Genomic DNA, 23243 nt, shown 5'->3' with positions numbered 1-23243 from the left:
CAAGCAAACGTGGTATAAAACAATTCTGCCGACAAATGCCACTTCTCTGCGAAATTTCAGCTCGAACAATAAGCCCGTTTAGTTGGGAGAAGCATTCTACCGCGCGCGTTTATTTGCGCAACGCGCGATATCAAAGTAGTATCGCATCACCACGTACACTCGGCGGCCCCGCGTGAGAGTTTATGCCGTTTTTTTCCCTGATCAATAATACCCGATTCCCGAATCGCACCTTGCACATCTATGCATCACGCATACACACGTATCAGGCCGCTCAGGTACAATGAACCACCTCAGAAATCAAATTAATCTGGTTTAATTACCGAATCACTCATTAAGCATAGTCATAATTAACTATGCACGCGTCAGTACCTGTCCTTAAAACATCGCACCAAAGGCAAAGACCACAACGAATTAACCAGGTCCACCTCTATCCCGCTTCAAACGACGAGCGTTTGTGGCCTGTGGGTAGCGTGCCTGTCTCGCAATCAGAGGGTCGTGGGCTCGAATCCTACCTAATTCACCCCTTGTTTAACTTTCACCGGAATTACTTTACTTTAAATATATAAATGTCCTCAAGACGTTTACAACTTATATATACTCGCACACTGGCACGAATTTGTCTTTCAACGCGCCGGTTCCGCGCGTTGACGCAGCGATCGTGATCGCGCTGATTGTATTTGGATCGTTTGAATTACCCGCGCGAAGTCATGTGTTGTGACGTCACGATTTTGGGGATTAGGCATGGATTAGGTCTTTTTCAGCCATGCTGCCAGTTGTCGTTGTTTGGACTGAAGGAAGGATCTAAAGGAAAGCTCGCGGGCCTGCCCATTGGCTCGAACTGAACCACGATCGCTGCCACGTGCAGACAGAGAGGAAAGTTTGGAAGAACAGACGTGCGTCGCAGGAAGGAAAGTGTGCAGGAGGTGCGAGTTCAGCGGGTACCCACGATCGGGGCTCGCCATGCCGGCGAGACGCGCGAACTTCAACCTGTGGCAGTGCGTGGGAAAGAGAATCCTCAAGATGGCCATGATAGCTCTACTCTTCGCCACCTTCGCCGTCAGCTGCTGCTATTACATGTGGCTGCGCCGGTACCAGTCTCCAGCGTGGCCGGCTCCGCCGTGGCTCTTCTGGCGAGAACGCACCGGAGATCGATTCTATCCTCGCATCCTGCTGTGGAACCGCTTCGTCGAGCCCTCCGCGTTCCTCGAGCCGGACATCGTGGGAAACTACCGGCCGTCGCAACTCGTTCTCTGCTCGTTCGGCAACGTTCTCTCCGTCTTGTGCGAAGTCACGAGCGACCGCAGCCAGCGCATGAGGAGTGACGCCATTGTCTTCGAGACGGATAGGGTGACTGCTCTGCACGTTCCGCACAGTCGCTCTCGGTTTCAGCTGTGGGTCATGTGGTCTAAGACTCATCTCGCGCCACCGAACTTTGATGCTATCACGCACAAAGACTCCGCAAACGACTCCTCTTTCCACGTGATAGGGCCGCACTTTAATTGGACTGCGGGCCGTAGCGGGGACGCGGACATCGTGGTCATGTTGCCTAGCCACCGTATCATGGTCCCGTATTGGCGCTGCGGCTTTTCCGGAGACGAGCCGCTCGCCGCGCAGTCTCAGAAGGAAGAACCCCGAGAGAGGCGCGGTCTTGGCTGGATCGTGGGCGAGCGCGAGTACCGCATCTACGCAGACATGCTTGCCTTGCGGCCGAACATCGCAACTAGCATTCTCGGAGACCTCAACGTACATATCGTTCGCCACTGCGGACGTAGTCACTGCGGGGACCGAGCCAATTGCATCGGCTACATCGCCAAACGCTTCAAATTCATCGTGGTCTCCTTGACACCAGACTGCTTCCACAGCGCTTACGAAGTCATCTACAACGCGTTCAAGTACAACCTCGTCCCCATCGTGCTCGCCCCGCCCAACACAACTCTGCACGTCCCAACTCATTCGGTGATAAGCCCTGTGGACTTGAAAGAGCCCGGCCAAGTGGCTGCTCATGTGCGCCTCCTCCTGAAGGACCCCGATGCTTACAGCACTTACTTCTTTTGGAAGCAGAAGTGTACTCTGATCCCCAATGAGGACAAATTCTGTTCGCTTTGTCGCACTTTGTGGATATAACGCCTTTTCGCCAGCAGGCGCATCCATATGCTCATGACTGGTGAATCAAGGGTTACTTTGGTCTGCCACAACAAGGATCATAGCAATAGCAACTTGTTGTGGTTGGTTTTTGAGCTCAATACTCAGGGTCTTGCTAGAGGGACCTCTAAAGGTGCTTTATTCACACAGCATTGTGGGCTGCTGCGCAAGTTATGCATGCTGGCTTAAGACATGCTGGCTTCTGAAATTTTATCTCACATGATGGACGCAACTCCCAAATTTTGACGTATTTTTTTGGAAAAAAAGAAAGTGCACTCTTTATGTGACTAAATACGACATAAGTCATACCGTTATATAAGACGCGTCAATGAAAAATGAACACATTTTAATTATGCACCGGAAAGTATGGTAAGCATGAAATGCTTCAATCAAATAGCTCAACGTAAATCTGGCAGCATGCATTAAATGCCAGCTGCTTAGTGTCTAATGCTGCCGCAATGCTTTTAATAGAGCTCATGCAGCTGTGCTCGTTTGTTGATTTGGTTGGTTTATTGGAGTTTAATGTCCCAAAGCGACTCAGGCTATGAGGGACGCCATAGTGAAGGGCTCTGGAAATTTCGACCACGGGGGGTTCTTTAACGTGCACTGACATCACACAGTACACGGGCCTCTAGAATTTCGCCTCCATGGAAATTCGACTGCCGCGGCCGGGATCGAACCCATGTCTTTTGGATTAGGAGCCGAGTGCCATAACCACTGAGCCACCGCGGCGGCCATTTGTGGTCCAACCATCCTAGTGCAAGGCTCGTGCTGTATGTGACATTGCTTTAACATCACCACTTGGAACTCTGACATTTGTCATAAGTTCAGTTTGCTCAAAGAAACTAAAATTCTCCATTTTTCCACTGAAGTTCAAAATTTCTTATGGGTGGTTTTCTTCCAAAGGAAAACTATTTAGAAGAAAGAACAAAGCTTACCTTTCACTCATGCTTATAGAGCAATTATTGGTTGAGTTATGATGTCTTCCTTCTTGTATCCAAACTTACTTAATCATTGATTATACTTATATATTTGTTCTCCCACATTTTATTATATTGTAGGCCTCCGTGTGTATGCTAGTTTGCATATATGTGTACACTATTTGTATAGATTTGCATTCCAGTTTGACGATGCTGTTGCTTTTCTGTTATGATTTCTCGCGTGTATAGTGATACTCACCTATTCTTTGCATCCCTTCTGTACCTAAAATTAGTATTTTATTTGAATGAAATGTTTATTTGCAATGCTGTGTTGCTGTCAAGTAGGCGATCAGCGGATGCTGTCAACCCCAATTTTGAGGCTTTTTGTCCACTGTCAGCAGCATCACCGTCTGTAGATGTTGACGTTGAAAATAAATTGGATTAGATATTGCTGTTTTCTGTATGTTCAGGCTGTTGCTGAGATCTGTGCTTCAGTTTCTTTGATTTTCCTCCTTGAAACCTATCCAGGGTATTTCACCTAAGACTTTACACAATTTTCCAAAATAGGCTTTTTGAGTTTGAAGAGCTCTTCTTTCGGCGCGGCATCGTCAGCATTATAGTACATCAGACTACAGCTAAGACATGCTAAATAGCAGGCTGGTCAACTAATATTGAATAGTTAACATTTTAAATATTATTGTTAAGCTCCTTAATTATTGACAGGCATTTAGCCTACCACAATTAACATTATATCAGTTTTTAGAATTTCAAAACTGCTATTACCTTTAGCGCTGTGGCCCGACAAATTTTGGCTACACCACACCAAAATGTGTGCTTTCGAGGCGCTTCTCCAGTGCACGTTACTTGTCGAAATAGCCAAAATTTGTTGGGCCACAGTGTCGATGCATTTTCGAAATTCTAAAAACTGACATGGATATTAATTATGGTGGGCTACATGCCTTTCTATAATTAAGGAGCCTAACAGTAATATTTAAAAAAACTATTCAATATTAGTTAACCAGCCTGCTAGTCAACACGTCTTAGCTGTATGCTGATGTACCACACCGCTGACAATGCTATGTCAGAAAAAAAAAATTTTCAACTCAGAAAGACCATTTATTTTTAAAAATTGTGGAATGTCTTAGATGAATGAAACACCACTTGTGAATATTTTGTGCTTATAATGGTGTTCACATGATGGCCTATTGCAGGACCGGTCAAAAGAAGAGCAGAGACCAAAGCCAACAAAGGAAGCCAATAAGATTGCCAGAGCGCAGATGGTCACAGTCAGCGTGAGGCAGCGGTCGCTTAATTTGCACACCGGCTCCAACGCGTACGGGCTGTCCTGGAATGTGAACACACAGCCTGCTGGGGTCAAGCAGGAGCTGAGAATCAACTTTGAAAGGTTTGTCCTCCCAATGGGCATTGAAACTCCCTTGGACGTTTTACGGACATTCAGGATGTCTGCAGGACGTCCAAGAGAGGTTCAGTGCTCATTAGGCTTCTTCTCGTGATTCCATACCTCTATAATACTTCCTGCACAGGGTCGGTGGGGGGGAGAGATAATATAAGGAAGTTGGTAGATTAGGGTTGCTAATGCGCGACAAGGATAATCACAGAGCATTAGGAGAGGTACTAGATGCAATCTGGCTAATGATAATGATGCCAACTTTTTTTTTCCCAGCATTCTCCTGAGTTTTTTTATTCTCTTTATAGTATTCAGCTCTGCTTGAACCTGATAAGGGTTTGTACTGTATGCAAATGAACAAATCAGATACCTTTCTATGGCACTTTGTCTAAAGAAAAAGTGAAGCCTCAACACTGTGTGACTTCTAGCGGTTATTTGCTTTTTCTTTTTTTCCTTGGTGTGACCTCGAAATCTATTCTGGTCGCTTTACAGCTGTGGCGTCTTGGTGCTGTGAACAAGGCTGCCAGTTGAATACTTGACCTCGGCAGCTTTTTCATGGAGCATAAATGTAAAAGTGGACATGTGCTGAGATTTCTGGCGTATGTTTTACAACTTCAGGCAGCCAGAGTTAACAGAAGGCCCTCCCCTTAGCATCTCTCAGAGCCTGTGTTGTAGCTTTGGGACATAAGTTTCATGGGCATGTATGTGTGTTATGGCTTGGACGCTTTACGCCTTGTGTTCAGCCTATCGTTTTGTGACATCATCACCTCCCACCTTCACTCTCTACCTCTTACTCCCCTTTTCCTGATCCCCATTAGGGAGTGGGATGTCATAGATAGATCCTTCCACCTGGCTTTTCGCTCCTTCCCTACATTAAATCCATCTCTTCCATTTGGGACATTAAAAAAAAGGAAGTTACTGAGAAATAAAAACTAAATCCGAATCTTTGTGAGGAAGTCTTGGCACAAAAATCTGGGAATGTATCTGATAGCTCTTGCCTTAGTTTAAAATGCGTGCTACAGTATATGGGACTTGGGATTGGCATGAATAAAAGAAGAAACAACAGTACTTTCTGTTCATTAGGATTTCTGCTTGATTGATTACATTTAGATAGGTAGATAAGTAGCACCTTTATTCATGTCAGTTAATATACAGAAAGAATCAGGCCTACCAAAGCCTCAAAGGGCTTGATTGGCAGCACTATATATATGCATTTTATTGCATGTTAAGTTAGCGACTTTTCTAGAAGCACCCTTCTGTCTGCTTTGTAATGCAGAAAATTTCACGCAAATGTGTGTCAGAACAAGAGTTGCCATCACTAAGCCACAGGTGTTCAGTGGCAGTTTGAAGAACTGGATTAGGCCTTTTTTTTTCCCTTAGTTAACTGTTCACCAAGTTGCAGGTCATTTCTTGTTCATATTTATTATAGCATTGCACTCAAAATTTTAACAATCCAAGCTACAGCTGTATCTTTTTGCTCACAACGAAGTCTTCATTGGCACAAGCGAGGCTTGTGGCACCTCTAGTCGGGTACAAATCAATTCTGCGGTAGAGCTCCGCCCACATTCAGGACTGATGCACAGAATTCCTCCCCAAGAAAAAATTTTAAGTTCCAAAATTTGATGCTTCTGGCTTGTTTGATATGATCAAACATTAAAAGGCTGATTTCATTTACCATTGTGATTGGAGAACGAAGCAATACAGGGCACCATGGACCATGGCTTATTCCCAATAGGCACTAGTATTGGACGTCCCATGGACGTCCTAAACGTCCGCAGGACGTCCAAGGGAATTTCAGTGCCCATTAGGGCATTACCTTCTGCTGTTTTTTGTTTAAGTTGTATCCAGCTATAGTGCAAAGGCCTGGCCCATCAGCCTTTTCATTTGATATCTTATGGCCTGCTTCTGTGTGAAGATCGCGATCTACCACATGACATGACAGATGGTTCAGTAAAACGATAATATGAAAAACCTTTTAGCTAATATATTTATTTATATGTTCATTTGTGCAAGAAAAAGTAGAGAATACAAGGATGTGATATTTATGAAAAAAGAAAAAAAAAGAGAGCACTAATAAAGAAATAACACGTGGCAAATGACTTGTGACATGTATAAATTACTGGATTAGCTCTGAATTAACTCTTGATTAGCTCTGAATAACTGGATTAAACAGTGATAAATGGAAACAATAGCTTTTTTAATTAAGTAACGGCCAGTGTCGCAAATTTGCGACCTACTATTACCTATTGCTACATCGAGTTTGCATGCAAAGTTTGAACGTTATCTCACGAGCCAGCGCTTTTCTGTGAAAATGTTTGGCGTCTCTGTGAGCGAGCTAATGCGTGACTTCCAGCCAGCGTCAAGCATTTGCTATCCTCTCATCTTCTGTGGCAAGTTTTTCTGGAAAAGTAGGATGACATTTTTTTACATAAAAAATTGTTTACTGTCACTGGCCCTTCGAGTTGTTTTGGTCTCGCCCACAAGTTGGACTAGGTGTGTAAAATGGACCAAATGGTAATGTCTCCAATTTTTTAGATTTGGTGGTGCTAGCAGTGATGTTGGCTTTAAAGTGTGGGTGCATTAGCAAGCATAACGGGGAGGTAATGTTTTTTTTTTTCTTTGATTCTTTCATAATTCGGGCAGTGAAGAATTAAAATCCATATATATCATTATGAATCATGCAAAATTGATGGGAAAGTAAGCATGTTTCTGTAAGCACCTGCTACATTTCAGACAAAGGCTCAAATCATGAGAGCAGCATCACCGTTGTGATCTCCCCTTCCTTTCTTCATTGCAATTGCACTCCCTTTCAGCGCTATACCTGACTCAGTCCACTCCCCTGCACCTTATTAGTGACACCTCCGATGTTTATTTCTATGTTCTGCTCGTGCCTGCAAACAGTCAGCAAGTTCAGTGCTAGAGCTTAAATCCCCATAGACATGTCATGCGAAGCTGAAGCTCTACACTAATTCCTTCGTTTTTCTTAAAGGGGCCCTGGCAGCAGTGTGACTTGGCTGAGAGAATATTTGACGGATGAGTTCTTCACTGAGGGTGATTCTGGTGGATGGGTGCATTTCCTCTTCCACTGGAAGGCACCTACAACCATTGGCAAGCAAAAGGTGGGTGCTAGCGACAGTCATTTGCATGGCCTCTTTGACTGTGTCTTGAGTGATTTGTACTAGAATTGACAGAAGCCAACAGCCACAGAAACCAAGGGGCACAGGGGATTTTTTTTTAATTTATTTATTTATTTTGTGCTGTTGATCAATTTAGAATATTACTGAATATATTATCGCTTAAAGCTAATTGATTAGAAAAGCAGAAGAAAAAACAACCACATGCCGCCGGTGGGATCCGAACCCACGACCTCCGAATTACGCGTCCGGTGCTCTACCTCTGAGGCTGCTCCATGTCAACTTTTATCTGTTTGGTCTAACTATTTATTGGAACTTTAACTCAGCTTTAACCAACACGCCTGCAAGAAGCAGGGCTGATAGAGCAAATTTTTTTGTGCATGCCTCTGGCTTGTTCATGTCGAAACCTTGCACAAAAGTCACTTTTGCTGTTTGTTTCATTTCATACTAATAGAGATGGTTTATTGGGCTTTACCGTCCCAAAGCGACTCAGGCTATGAGGGACGCCGTAGTGGAGGGCTCCGGAAGTTTCGACCACCTGGGGTTCTTGAACGTGCACTGACATCGCACAGTACACGGGCCTCTAGAATTTCGCCTCCATCGAAATTCGGCCGCCGCGGCCGGGATCGAGCCTGCGTCTTTCGGGTCAGCAGCTGAGCGCCGTAACCACTGAGCTACTGCGGCGGGTAGACTGATAGAGATGTCAGCACTGCTGACACCAATACGATGAACTGACACCTTTAGTAATATTGGTGCCAGTTCATCCAAGATCAATGTGGGACCAGACTTGTGCATTGTCCAGGTTCAGAAAGTCTGGTTCAGTCATTTAACTATATCACAGGCTTCGGCTGCAGAGCACATAAAGCAAGCACTTGTACAAGTAGTCAGTGGGCTGTTTTTTTCATCTTTTGCCACCAGGTGGCAATTTTAGTTGTCGCGGTTGGCTATTTACTTGTTGATTTTTAAGTCAGCTGTGCTGTGTCCAATGCTACACATTGTTAATGAAACAAACTAAATTATGTAGCTACTAGTCTTTCGGTCAGATTTGGATGTTAATGAGCATAGGGTGTACACATGAGAAAACTTAAAATTGTCAGTGTGGACATGCCAGTTCCTATTTACTAATAATTTTTTTGCTTTCCTGCTTGAAGTAAGTTGTATTACTTGTTCAGTCTCTGTAAGAGGTAGCGTGCATGCCGTTAAATTCAAAAGGCATCTCTTTCTCTTTATGAGGAGAGCAAATAGGATTGGAGATAGTTTAGATTATATTATTAGAGACTTTATTTGAAATATTGACTTAGTAGCGCACACTGTGACCAGAACAATGGCTGGCAAAATTAAATCTCGTTGATACAATATGAAATGAAAAAACTTTTTTTTCTTTTCAAGCTCGAGCTTTGGTCTCATAACATCAGGGCCAAGTTACATAATGATCACAATCTCAAGACAGTTACAAAATGGTCACAAAGCTCCGCTTCTATTGGTTGGATTGGCAGGCATGTTGACCAATAGGAGCGGGGCTGATAGATTCATTTGAGACAGGCTGGTGATTTGTTTGTTACATAATGCAGCCCAGGTCTATTGAAAAAGGTCTACTTAATTCAGGCTCTGCATAATTCAAACTAACGTTTCATCCCCTTTGAATTTGTATCATAGACACTTGACTATTAAAACTCACTTGTTGTACTTTTTTTTTCCCAATTTTGTTTTCTTTTCTGGCTTCCTTTCCTGCATGCAGGTGATGCGCTCCTCGCATGGCCACATTGCAACGCCAAAGACGTCGCTCGACCTCACAACCTACTTCCTCGAGTCTAGGTCTCGGCACCTCCTACATGTCAACCTCACCAAACTGGAGAAGGCGACACAGAGGCTGCTGGTAACTAGTGCACGTTTTTTTGTCTGCAACAAAGCTCTCATGGACGTCTTACGGACATTCAGGATGTCAGCAGGATATCCATGGGAGCTCCAGTGCCCATTGGGAGATCTTGCACGCTAACTGCTCAATTACATGTAGAGGCTCGACTTTTCGGTCTAAACTGATAAAACCGGTAAAGGTACGCCAAGTCCAATTATCGAAATTCGGTTTTAATTGAGAAAGGTCAGTATTGTTGACATGCACTCTGCAGCTAGCTGGCTATCAGATAGGAATTACACTCAATGAAAGGGGAAAAGTAACATAGTGGAGAAGCTGGGGGCATGGTGAGATGGTGTGCCATTGAATTAAGTAGTGCATTTGTGCATCTTGAGGTACCGCTCACTACCATACTTCTGCAGACTTAGAGGCTCTATGTTATTGTCAAATGCCATCTGTTAGCATAACGCTGTTTGCTGTCATCATTCACTCTGAAGATGAAGAACCAAACTTTCCACTGATCCGAAGATAGCATTGCTCGGTCACAGAGCCACTAAGATATGTTGGTGCAAATATAATGCCTATTTTTCAACAAAGTACCATTGTGGCTGATAAAACAAATTTTTGGAGTATTTTCCAGTAGATTCTAGCAATGAAACTTCGAGACAGCATAAAATACGAGTCATATGAGCGGAAACTTTTATTTTATGAAAATCAATTTTTTTCGTCATTTTTCTCAATTTGAAGGCTTCATGTCCCCTTAAATGGGAGGGACATAACTTCGTCCCGTCACTGGTACAGTACCCTAACTTTCGGTATTGCCTCCTACCTAGCTTGTCTGAGAGCTCTTCTGATGCCAATTTGGCTCAGAAACATGTCAAAATACAACTGTAAAGGTAACACACACCCAGAGGAGGCAGTAAAGTATTTGGTGACTCTTAATGCTTGGTGTTGAAAATAGAGGCGGGAAAAACTTATGTTGAAGGATTCAAACTGCTGTTTTACGTGTTCATAAACACGGTGCTAATTCATTTCACCATAGAACTGATGGAAGTGAGCACTCTTAATTATGCTCTTATCTGTTCTCATGAAATTTCTCCTATTTGCCAATGGCGACGCTGCTTAGCCTGCCTAACTGGAAGCTATGTGGCTCTACCGTTGACAGAACAGAATTGCGCAGAGGGGGGCTGTTTTCCCCAGATGAGAAATTTTTCACAGGAAAACTGAGCTGAATATCCCCCCCCCCCTCCTTCAGATCTCCCCCTTTTCTTCATAATGAAAGATGTTAAAGAAATATATAGTGCAAATAGGACTGTCCCTTACATCTCCCAACCAACCACACTGTCGAAGAAGTGCCCACAAATGTGCATGGCCCCACATTTTACTTTACTTTGTGGCCATCTTCAGTGGGGCTCGTTATTTGGCTCTTGCTAAAGTTTACGAATTTGTGTTTCATTAACTTGAAAGTTTGGCTGCATTCTATCACACCAAGCTAAAGTGCACTGGTCTTACTTGTACAGCAGTGGAACTCGTTTAATTGCATTACTTGCATCCTTTGCATTGCAGCCCTGCGCATGCATATGCCACACTGCCACGACCTTTCTTTGTCCCCTCAGGCGTTCGCCAACTACACTCAGGAGCACTGGATGCACATGAAGGGCGATGTGACGAAGCGCAGCGCCCACTACAACCTCACGGTGTCTCATCACTCGTGGGCGCTCAAGTTCGACGAAGAGCGCCGAAAGAGCTCCGCGCAGGTCACCGGTCAGCTCCTGCTGCTGAGTGAGAAAATGATGCAGAGACGTCAGTCCGACTGGGGATTCTTTGTGAGTGCACGCGTTCGGCATCTGCAAAAGAATGACGAGAGAGAAAGCTCTCTGATGAAAAGCAGAGATTTTTGTTGAGACATTTAATACGGGTGATGTGGAACTCTGCTCAGATGTGGAGGTTAGTGAGTTGAAGTCACTAGGCAGGGGAGGAATTGGGACCTGAAAAAGACATTGAAGTAACGAGCACTAGATGTTTGGTTTACTAGAATTGATATGAATGAGATTAAAGGGTGGTACAAGAATGGGAATACAATTTCTACCTCTACCATATTCTCTACCTATCCTCTACCTCTACAATATCTACCATATTGGACCGTGACGTCATCATTGGCACGTGGCAGGTGGTTGCTTCTACAATGCTATTGTAGATGGCGCTACAAGTCTCAATGCGAGATGTGCTGTTTTCTAGTTGCTGCCACAGATGGCGCTGTGATCTCAGGGTGGTAGCAGACCCCACGAAATCTCAAAACGTGATGAGTGAACACTCTTAAAACAAGGACATGTAAAATATATTCCACCCTAGGAAGACTTTTCAGGGAAATCCTGAAAACAAAAATTGGCTCATGCACTGTGCCTTACTAACTGTGCAGTATTTTAGTAGTTATGCATAGGGTTAGCTAATCAATCACTAAACTCATCGCCTGAACCCTATTCAAAGCTGTTCCACACATAAGAATGATGTGCAACTGGCCGACATCATATTATTTACTACCACAAATAGCCGTTGTATGCAACGAGCCATGGACAGTTTTTACTTGCAGACAGCTTTGTGCGTTCAGTTTTAGTCAGTTAATTTGGCTAGCATTGATTCGGTGTCACTACTTGACTGAGGTTTGTGTGCAAAAACGTTTGAAAGTTGTGTCGGTATAAGATAATAATTCTCAAACCAATTTCATTCCATTTTTTTTTTAATTTTCCACCCTCCACCATTGGCTGAATTGACGCCAGGCTCTGCATTTAGCTTTCATTATTGGCTGAAGTCCATGGCTTGGCGTTGACTCAGCGAATGGCAAAGGGCAGGGAATTTAGGAATTGATTCGGGAAAGAATCGCTATGTATTACACCAACCCTGGCTACCATAATGGCCGAGGGTTGTGCAAACTGCTCCTCCTCCTGGTGTTGTTTTCATCCAGAGCACGTGGTGGCATCCCAGTACGAGCCACCTTTTTGAGGCCAAGCACACGAAGACAAAGTTGTCGTGGTCAGCCAGACCGGTTCGCGGCAGCAGCTCCAAAAAGGCAGCGGGCTCAACAGCTCTGGAAGCCGCGCTGCAACATCGTGCTCAAGGTGGCCAACCTCTCATTCTCCGGCTCACTGGAAACATGACGCTGCTGCCCGCTGGGTGAGTGTTAACTGTTGTCTGTTACTCACACAAGTGCTCGTACTATCCACTGAAAAAAAATAAACACTGCGGTAAACCCCTTTTTATCTTGATCACAAAATTTTCAAGATAAAGAGAGCTTTGAAATGAGTCAAGTGATGAAATCTTCGATGTACAGATCATACATTGTAAAAATTGATCACACTTGCGCAGGAGAATTTTTTACAACCCGGACAGATAAATACGGAACACTCTGTATATGAGAAGGTAGCTTGGTGCAAAATATATGGCCTGCAGGGAACTGTACATCATGTGGTGCTCATGTGGTGCGGGTTAACCTACCTGTAAAATTGTGCGTCTTTTTTAATGCAGTAATGCTTGTTCATAGACCTCTTGTAAAACTATCATATCATTGTTAGCCAAACAAGGCATGTTTTCTGAGGCTTGCAGTGTAGTTTTGTCACTGCAGAGTGTCACAACTGTAAACTCTACACCATCACCCATTTATTGTCATGTAATCTAGCTGGTCAGAGTCTCATGACCTCAAACAGTGCTGCACTCCATCTAATTGGTCAGAATTTGTTTGCATGATCCCAGAGTAGGGATGTCATTAAGTTTATTCTCACAAGAGGCATGCAGGTACCCACAAAAGTTTCTTGGACATGAAAATCACAGAAAATTTCAATTACTTAGCAGTCTAAGCATGCAGTCACAAACTGAAAGGTGTGCTCTGCGCGGCACTACCCTCAACGTCAGGGTGTGCCTTCAAGCAGCAGGAATATTAAAAGATTTCTGTGATTTCTGCACTCCAAAACCACTGTGGGCACCTGTGTTTTGACAATTACTATTCTGGGATTGGTGGAACATGCAGTTATATTGTTGTCCCCTCTTCACACTGGAAGAGAACAAGTTGCACATTTCATTATTACATCCATCTTCCTTGTTCTCATTCTTGCAGGTTCGAGATGGACTGGATACTGGGTTCACCTAACAGTGACGTCAGGTGGGAGGCATACTGGAAGTACGTTGATCCAGCTAAGGGACGGATAGGCAGTGGTAGCCTGCCGAGCGAAATCGCTTTCCGCTCCGCCATCCACCAAAGGGACAGGCCGTTCGGCACGTACAAGCTGCAAGTAAGGACATCTGCAAAGCCCTGTCTGACGTGGGATTTCAGACACAACATCACCTCAGAACCGTGGATGTACTCATCAAACATTACTTATACCTGTGACCCACTGACACACGAAACCGACGCGGCCAAGTCGTACATGACTCTCACGGTCTTCTCGGCATCGCCAGTGTGGGAAGTGCTCAATGCAGACCTGAACCGTGAGTCGCGCTTTCATATTTTATACCAGGAGCTCTCAATCTTTTTAGTTATGGCAACTCAAAAGGTCTTAAAAAGCCACTGAGGTACCCCAAGTGCCTTCGCTTATGGGCGTCCCGCCTGACCAGCACGTAAAAAGGGCATTCAGACGCATTGTCCCTCGAAAAATGTCCAAATTCAACTTATGATGACTGGCTGCATAGTGAAGCAGTCTTCTGTGAGCTACTACAGTGTGATTAGTCCCAAATAATATGGATAAAGGGAAAATAGGAGTTGAGGTGTGCACGGATTGAGGTGACCAAGGAACCCAAAGAGCGCTCCAAGGAAGCTAAGGGTTCTGCAGAACCCAATTTTAGATCCCTTGTTTTATGCCAAAGACACATTTTGAGAGTCACCTCGCTTGGACTCAATATGCTTTTAACCTGCAATAGTAACCGGAAAGAGTAGTTTTCAAGGACATTGCTTTCAGTATGTGTCGACAGTCTATAATAGAGGAACTGGGTGTGGTGCATGAGCAAGAATTACTGTCAGATAGCCTTATGACAACTCATAGTTGTTCACCTGTTGAGTTGCACTGATAAAGGTTTAGAATGGAGTAGCCTGCTACCAACTTCTGAAACAGTCAGGTGGCCAGATAGCTGGTTTTTAGTAATGATGACACTTCATCAGTTAAGTTTAAAAGAATTGTGTAAGAGCACCTTTCGCTGAAAATATTAGTACAGTCAGTGCTCATTACAATGGATTTGAATGTGTGTATCAGAGGTCGGAAGCGGCCGGAGTGGGTGAGGGAATCAACGCGGGTTAATGACATCCTAGTCGAAATCAAGAGGAAGAAATGGGCTTTGGGCAGGGCGTGTAATGCGAAGGCAAGATAACCGCTGGTCCTTAAGGGTAACGGAGTGGATTCCAAGAGAAGGCAAGCGTGGCAGGGGGTGGCAGAAAGTCAGGTGGGCGGATGAGATTAAGAAGTTTGCGGGGATATGGTGACTGCAACTGGTGAAGGACAGGGTTAATTGGAGAGACATGGGAGAGGCCTTTGCCCTGCAGTGGGCGTAGTCAGGCTGATGATGATGATGATTCAGTGTTCGCTGACCTGGTTATAACAGGCTGTCGGCTACAGTGGGTTGAAGTTGGGGTAAAATTTGGTCCAGGGCAACTTTACAGCACACATTTGTGGCGCGTAACGAGTCATCGACAAGCAAGTCTGCACTGCGGAGCCTGCTTTCCTGTCACGCGTGGAGCCCCAACAAGTGTGAACGTCACCATCAGCGATGAAGATGATGAAGATAGCACTGAACAGAGCGAACCCGAGATTAAACTGGGCGCACACGATGTCATTCAGCACGTCGAAGCTGTGAAGGGATAAATCCAGCAGCAGCAAGACGAGTGCTCTGCTGAAGTTCTAAAAAAGGTTACTGGAGGTTTGTTCAAGTGACTGAGACAGTCCATCGTCTCTCAGTTCTCAAAAAAAAAAACTAAGTTTTGTGAAGCAGCTTTGCAAAAGGCTCTGAAACAGACATGTGACCAGACAGCTGGCTTTCATAATTGATGTCACTTCATAAAGCATACTGTAGATACATTTTCTTCTGGAGCATGCGAGTCCATTGTAATGAGCTTTGACTGTATTGCTGAAACTCATTGTGGTGTGTGAATGTTAGCAACTGTTTTTCTGTGATATTTTGTTCCTTGGGTGAACTGTTACTACATGATTGTTCCACTGATCTCCTTCCGTACTTGAGGTGGGCATTGCACCTAATTGTTTTATTTTTTTTATGCAGTAAGGGATGGCATCGCTTTTTGTCAGAAACTAGGCCGTGCATTCTAGTGACGTCTTTCAAGAGTGTCTCAAATAAAGGCCAACTGCTACACTCATGAGTGATTTGTTGATTGGGTTGAGGCCCAGTCAACAAATCTAGAGAAGCACTGATATGCCACTTTGAAGGCTAATGCTACAGGAGGATGTGTTAAATGAAATGCCCCAAACGTCCTGCCCCAGGAAATGAGGATGCTTCCAGCAGATTAATCAAGGAGACATCAAGGTCAAAGGAAATGTGCATACTTTCCTCTTATGTATTTCCTTTTATGTACTTACTCCTGAGTCGATTGGTGCACTGATATGAAAGAAAACGAAAAGACAAAACATGCAAGAAAGACAAAAACAGGAATTGTGTGCATTTTCAAGGTCAAAGGAAATGTGTATACTTTCCTCTTATATATTTCCTCTTATGTACCGTATTTTCCGGTGTATAAGACGTGGTTTTTTGTCAAAAATCTTGCTTATACACCGAATTTTTCTTTTTTTTTTCGCGAATTCAGAAATTACTCAGGTTCGTGCTCAAGCTTTTTTCACCGAAAAAATATCACTACCAATGATGCGGTAGTAACACGGTTAATACTTCAATACGGGGACCGCCGTGCGCAACTTTTTTTAGATGAACTTTATCATGAAACGGCGGGGATGACGACTTCTAGAATCACACGCGGTCGTTTCGGAGGCGCAAGCAAAAGTAATGTGAAATTCCAAAAGATGGCGACAGTCGCGCTTCTCGCCATTGTCAAAACAAGCCAAGCCGGCATTCTTTTTTAGTCATTCTTTGCAACTTCGCAACCGTGTACGTATTACGTCTGTGTTGGTGACTTCGGCGTCTGTTTTCCACTACCTACACCTGTCGTGCTCGGTCTTACTACAGTAAGCCACCGAAGTTGCGCAAGAGCTACACCGCAAAGTTCAAATTATCTGCGGTCGAGTATGCTACCGAAAACGGAAATCAGGCTGCGGGCCTACGGAGCTACGGAGCTTTTATGCGATCAGAGGAGTCCATCCATGGTTCATTTCGCGATGGTCGAGCAAGCTTGTTTAATTAACCCTCACTAGACTAAGTGGGTAAATTTGGGTGCGTCTTATACACGGGTGCGTCTTATATACCAACTTTTTCAATGAGAGCCTTCATATATGGCGGGTGCGTCTTATACACCGGAAAATACGGTACGTACTCCTGAGTGAATTGGTGCACTGATATGAAAGAAAATGAAAAGGCAAAACATGCAAGAAAAACAAAAACAGAAATTGCGTGCATTTTCTGTTCTCTTTTTTTTGTGTCTATTTATCATTAACTTTTTCGTAGAACCCTCAATATGGTTGTCCATCATAAAATTGTCCTGCGTAGGTTCTGCACATGATGTGCTCTCTACATTTATACTGTAAATCAGTGCTCCTTCAAATGTCTCAAATTTTTATCCTAAAGTCTATGGATTGTTAGCTTGCTAGTTTCTTTCTGTTGAAACTTGTTACAACTATACCTCAGTACCTATTTTCAGAAAGGCATTGATGTTCACAGTGATGTTCATGCTTATCTGAACATGGTTCTGAATTAAAAAATTGGTAATAATGTGGTGAAACTTTCAAATGCCAGTGTGGGAGTAAATTAACAGACCACTTGTTTGTTCTTGTTTCTTCTTTGGCTATACTATTGGCAGCCGCATACGTGACACAAGGTGAATTTCTTCTCATCAGGGCTCTTTTTCTTCTAAATCGTTTTTTCGTATGTCCGTGTCTCCTTAAATTTAAAAAATATATATATTTGGGATACTAATGGCTTTTTACATGATATTAGTGGAAAATGGCGAAAACATGTGCTCTTGTATAAGCCGAATTTGCAAAGTATGGTTTTCTTTGGTTGTAATGAGCAGAGAGCCTGTAGTCACAAATAGAGAGCTGGTAATTGATGATGGTTTTTCCTCTTTCTATTCTTGCATCTTAATAGAGGTTTTTGAGCTGGGTCCAGTTGGCTACGAATCGATGAACATGACTTCTCCTCTTGGTAAAGTCGCTGTCATAGGCCGATGGGATCCACATTCCTTTACAAAACAGGCAAAGTTCGCTGACAGGGTAAGTGTCACGACTTGCATGTCATCACGTGTTCTTACGCGTGTATCTATTTGCCTTTTTATGTGGTTTCTCAGTAACTACGAATGAACAGAGTGATGTTGACCTTGTGTTTAACTAGAACAGAAAACTGGGCAAGTTGGACGTAGTGGAAGAAGCAAGAGACGACGCGAGCGTTAACTTCATCTCTCGTGTTGCTTGTGTTGTCTCTTGTTTCTTCCACTATGTCCTGTTTCGCGCTGCTTTAAGATGAAGGTTGACCTTGTGTGTCTACCACACTGCCCATCTTAAGTGCCATTTTTAGATAAAAGTGTGCATGCGAATAGCTCATTTCACCATTATGCAGTAGCATTGAGGTGTGGTACGAGTTTGTAACCAATTTCTGGCAGTTTTACTCTGGACGAAATGAACGGCGGCGCAACAAGGACACTAACAAGAAAGGGGACACTACATGCGTTAGTGTTCTTGTTGCGCCGCCGTTCATTTCATCATGCACCAACTCGCCCCTCAGGCCATTCTTCTTTTACTCTGGACGAATGCTTGTATAAATTCAGTTTAAAATGTGCAAAAAGACAGAGGCTTTAGTGTCCACCGATGAGGAAATGGGTATTGGCAGAGCATGTAATGCAAAGGAAAGATAATTGATGGTCTCTTAAGGTAATGTAATGGATATCAAGAGAAAGCAAAGATGCAGGGGGGTGGCTAAGAGTCGGGAGATTACGAAGTTTGCAGGGACAAAGTAGCCGCGGCACCCAAAAGAAACACATTTGCTTCATGGTGCTTCATGAAGCTAATCATCATTATTCCTGCTCACAACATCCACCTGCAAAAAAATTTCGCTCAGTGATGATGTCAGTGCAAAAAGATTGTTAAAAAAAAATATCTGTTCACTACACGCTATAGATGTTGGAACTAGAAGTAGTGATCTAGCATTAAAGATCGGTTACATGAGTTGTAAAGACACAGACTGGCACAAGTTCTAATTTCATTGTAGCACATTAAATGAAAATGAAGAAGCTTTAGATAAAGGGCCCCGCTTTGCATTCGTGAGGACACTCAGGTTAATGCTTTAATTGTGTGTCTGAGCCCTATCCCGCCTCTACCAAAAAAGCTGTCCTCTGGTTACCAGCGTTAAAAACAGAGCCAAGATTTTTTTGCGTCCCACAGCAGAGTTTTATTTCAAAAAGAAAAGTTATGTCTACGAGAATTTTATTACTGCTAACAAGGTGACAAGCCCCTCATTCTGCTGACACAACCTTTTCCTTCGTTCTCGTGCCATTCAGAACTCGGACTGGGTTCCGTTGGATGTAGTTTACAATGAAGAAAACGACAACTGGATTTTTGACACCAAGTGGATGCCTGACAAAGCTTCTACGAGCGTCAAGCTTCTCAGCCTTTCCAAGAAATCTGTGCGCAGTGGCGTAGCAGCCGTTTACGATGCCAAGGTCATCAATAAGCAGCAGGTGAGGGAGTGCTCACAAGGTGTTAACAGTCTTTTTAAAAATTTTGCTTGGTATCAGTATGCATCCTGTTCTTGGTGATAGTGCTCATGTTTGGTGCACTTTGAATCACATTCACTTGGCCTTTTTGTTCATTTATTTTGGTTTCTGTGTTACAAAGTGAGGACGAACAGGTGGAAGGTGTTATAGGTGCCTGGCAAGGACTTGTTGTCATGCAACAAGACAGTCTGTGGCAGACTTCATGGAATCACAGCGCTTGCAGATGAAAACACAGAGAGGACACACACACACACAACTACAGTGGAACCTCGATTATACGACGTTCAGGGGACCGCGCGAAACCGTCGTATAATCCGGGTGTCGTATAATCGAAAATCAAAGAATGCGGCCAGTGGCGCTCGGCCTTGCGCCGAAAACTGTTGACCGGCTTCAAGCCCGCGGCAAGTACGCCAATCAGATTAAAAAAGACAAAACCCAGCATTTGTTGGAAACAGATTTGCAAAAAAATCTTTATTACCGTTTAAAAAAAATCGGTAATTTTTTTTTTCTTGCACCTTTGCCCAACCTCGGCGCATCAACTTTCTTTCAAGGGCTGCCACGTCCGGCAGTAGGTCGCCAACATCGTCGCGCGCGCAAGCAAAGCGCCGGATGTTGTCGACGCTCTGCAACACGTCCGCGTAACTAGGAATGGGAGCGCAAACCTCTGCATCGTTGTCCACTTCGGAAGTTTTATCGTGGGGCACAAGCATCCATTACTTCCATTACAAAAAGCGCCGTGGACGCCGCTGTCCTCGCTTGGGCGAGCGCGGCCTCGCCCGCTTATCTGTTTTTTCATCAGCGTCGGCTCCTGCGGACGCATCTGTTGCTGCGACCGACGCGCGTCTTATCTTTTCTCTTTATCTTTCCTCTGATCTTTTAACTCTCCTCGGCAGCGGTGGTGGCTTGGCTCACGCCAGTAGGCGGGCCCGTGCGCTTTCCTTTTCATCCTTCTCTCAGTCGCAACAACAGGCAGGCCGCGCCTCCTTGGGACTGCACAGGCTCGACGAAAAAGAGAGCAAGTGCACTTGGCGGCCTCGGCAACGCTCTCTTCCGCGCAAAAACGGGGGTGCTTAGATTCGCATGCAAAGTTTTTTTTTTTTTTTCAGAAAATAGGGGGGGTGCTTAGAATCGCGAAAATACGGCACATCCCGGCCTGCGTTTGCTGACGACCTTTTTTTGACGGACGGTACGAGCCAGCCGTCGTACGAAGCGGGGTCCTTCTAAAATTTGCGTCGTATAACCGAGGTTTTTAATGCATTGTCTCTATGGGGGTTTTGCCGGGACCGCACAAATTCGTCGTAAAATGCGGGTCGTCGCATGACCGGGGGACGTATAATCGAGGTTCCACTGTACGTTGATATACAGTTGTGAGTGTGTTCTCCCTGTGCCCTCACCTGTTGCAGTGTGATTCCATGATGTCTGACAAGAACCAACTAGCCCAGTAATGTACCCTGCATAAGTCTATGGCAGCAGTGCTTATACAGTTCTGCTCCAACTCCAGCATGCCATGACATCAACTAACAGTGTTTGTCCATTAACTCTTTGAGGGTCGAATTATTTTGAAGAAAACTTTCCCAGGCGGTCAAATTACTTTATTGCGGATCTTGAATCTACAAAATGTATGTAATAGAGTATAAATATTAAAAAAATATTAGGAACAGTACTTTGGTGACAGCATCACTCACAACTGGAAAAGTTCAACAGAATAGAATAGCAACGGTGATAAGCAAGCTAAGAACAGCACCAATAAAGATAGAAATCAACTTTCGCCGCCTCTGCAAAACAGTGCCCACAAAGAGAAAACACGTTTCGCGCGACTCCGTTGCGATCCCGTGGCGGAATCGAAACCGCGTAGGCGTGTTGCCACAGAGGGCGAGAATACCTCGCGAGCAACGGTGATAAGCAAGCTAAGAGCAGCGCCAATAAAGATAGAAATCAACTTCGGCAGCCCCTGCGAGATAGTGCTGACAAAAAGAAAACTCAAATTTCGCACGACTGCGTTGCGATCACGCGGCGAAACCAAAACTACAAAAGGGGTGTTGCCGCAGTCTGTGCCGCCGCGCTAAAGCTAGACATAAGTTCTGCTTATCTCCGTAAGAAGGCAGCACAAAATTCAAACACTTCTTGTAAGTCCTAAGAGGTGGCAGCACCCCCCAGTGAGCACGCATTGTTCTTTTGGTGCAAAATTTCAAACGGAAGATCGAAACCGTACCCGTACGGCAAAGACCTTGCGGGACAGAAAACCGCCGCCGTACATATACGGCAAAAACCTTCAAAGGGTTAAAAGAATAACACTGAGAACTTCCAGAAACACTACCCAAATCAATTAGTCTGAAATCAATTTCAAGTGTCTCTTTCAGACTTTTAATAGTTCTATACTTTCTTGACTAATCAATGTTTAAAAGAGGAGTCCAGTAGTAACTTCTCTAATGATTATAGTTTGAGCAGCTTTGTTGCCCTTGTGCAAGACGCATACCTAACTGAGGACAGTGCAACAGAGCAGTCTTGTTTGCAAAACTTCTCACCCAAATATTTTTATTTTGTGCCTTTGTAGTGTTCTACCTTTCTTTTTTTCACTAATATTTCTGAATATTTGTTTCTCAGGTTTTGCAGTTTTGGGGAAATTTAAGGCATCTGCAAAGGCATAAATTATCTGAATTTATGGGAATAAAGTGTACTCTTCGATGTTGCTGTCTGGTTGCAATGTCTGGCAAATAGCACTTGACAATCAGGAAGGACAACTTTGTCTAAAAACAAGGCAGTGCAAGCAAAGGCAAAAGACTGATGCAAAAAAAGCTCACAAAAACATTGCAGAAACACTGTTTGCAGTCGTGTGCCGCTTGATCAAACTCCAGGGAACCCTGAGGGAATGTTCGCTTAAGTGAAAATTTGCTCAAAGAAATGAGTGCAGTGCACCTTATTGTGCTGGACCAAAGTGAATGTAGAACTCTCAAGTTATCATTAAAGGCATTTCTTTCAAATGCTAAGCATGTATCATTTGCGCAGCACTTATGATAAGATGGAGTGTTTTCTAATGAACTTTGGCGTTCAGTGTTGCCAGTATCGTAAACTAAGCAAGTTTGTCTGTGCTCTTATGTGCCTGCTACATGGCAAAGGCTTTTTTTTTTATCACTTGGTGAAATTTTGTTGCCATCTTGTTTTGCATTTGATTTGCAACTGATTTGATTGCAACTGATTTGCATTTGATTTGAAGGTGCTTGAGGGAGTGAGATCAATTTTGATCAAGCAGTATTTCAGTGTACTATTAGGAATGACAGCAATTGTACTGGTCTTTACTACACCATCATGTCTTTGTTTTTGCCTTGTAGCTCTCAGTCTTTCTGTTTTTATTTGTTGTTGTTTTTGTTTTTTTGCATAGCACCTTTTTCATGCCTAACTAGCAAAGGACTAATTGGACTATATTAATGCCCCTTTAGTTGTACTTTTTGTATTTTGGACTGATGTCCTTTTTCTTGTTTAGTTTTGTTCCAACTTTTATTGTGGACAGGTATTCATTTGTTGCCAGACTTACTAGTGTTGAATTTCTGGACATTTTTCTTTTGTTTGTGTAGCCTTTTTACTTCGCATTGTTTGTGAAATGCCCCTCCTGCTAGGGCCAAAGCATTGGCCTGCAGTATGGTTAAATAAATAAATAAATAAATAAATAAATAAATAATCTATCGTTTGCATAGCACTTATGATGAGATGGAGTGCTTTCTACTGAACTTTGGCATTCAGTGTTGCCAGTATCGTAAACTAAGCAAGTTTGTCTGTGCTCTTATGTGCCTGCTACATGGCAAAGGCTTTTTTTTATCGCTTGGTGAAATTTTGTTGTCATCTTCTAAAGCTGTTCTTTCCTTGGTTTCTTCTTGAGACTTTGAGAGTATCTCTTGAGCAAGGCTAGCACACTTCTCAATGTGAGAGA

The 23243-nt window shown here is 43.8% G+C and overlaps 1 protein-coding gene and 1 pseudogene across 1 annotated transcript in view; both read left to right on the top strand.

Annotated features, from left to right (window-relative positions):
• LOC149366971 (uncharacterized) overlaps positions 1-23243 on the top strand; it is a 104105-nt gene that overhangs the window by 55535 nt on the left and 25327 nt on the right. The window contains exons 21-28 of the mRNA XM_089553433.1: positions 4274-4467; positions 7460-7589; positions 9343-9480; positions 11073-11282; positions 12419-12627; positions 13565-13935; positions 17698-17822; positions 19103-19282. Of these exons, the coding sequence (XP_089409559.1) occupies positions 4274-4467; positions 7460-7589; positions 9343-9480; positions 11073-11282; positions 12419-12627; positions 13565-13935; positions 17698-17822; positions 19103-19282 (1557 nt within the window). The remainder of the gene's footprint in view (positions 1-4273; positions 4468-7459; positions 7590-9342; positions 9481-11072; positions 11283-12418; positions 12628-13564; positions 13936-17697; positions 17823-19102; positions 19283-23243) is intronic.
• Positions 546-3514, top strand: LOC149366972 (lewis-type alpha-(1,3)-fucosyltransferase-like; annotated as a pseudogene).

This window comes from Amblyomma mixtum, chromosome 1 (assembly GCF_055824585.1).
Source record: "Amblyomma mixtum isolate Tamu chromosome 1, ASM5582458v1, whole genome shotgun sequence".
Classification (NCBI taxonomy): Eukaryota; Metazoa; Arthropoda; class Arachnida; order Ixodida; family Ixodidae; genus Amblyomma; species Amblyomma mixtum.
The sequence above is the reverse complement of the archived record's forward strand: the minus strand, read 5'-3'. Positions and strand labels throughout refer to the sequence as shown.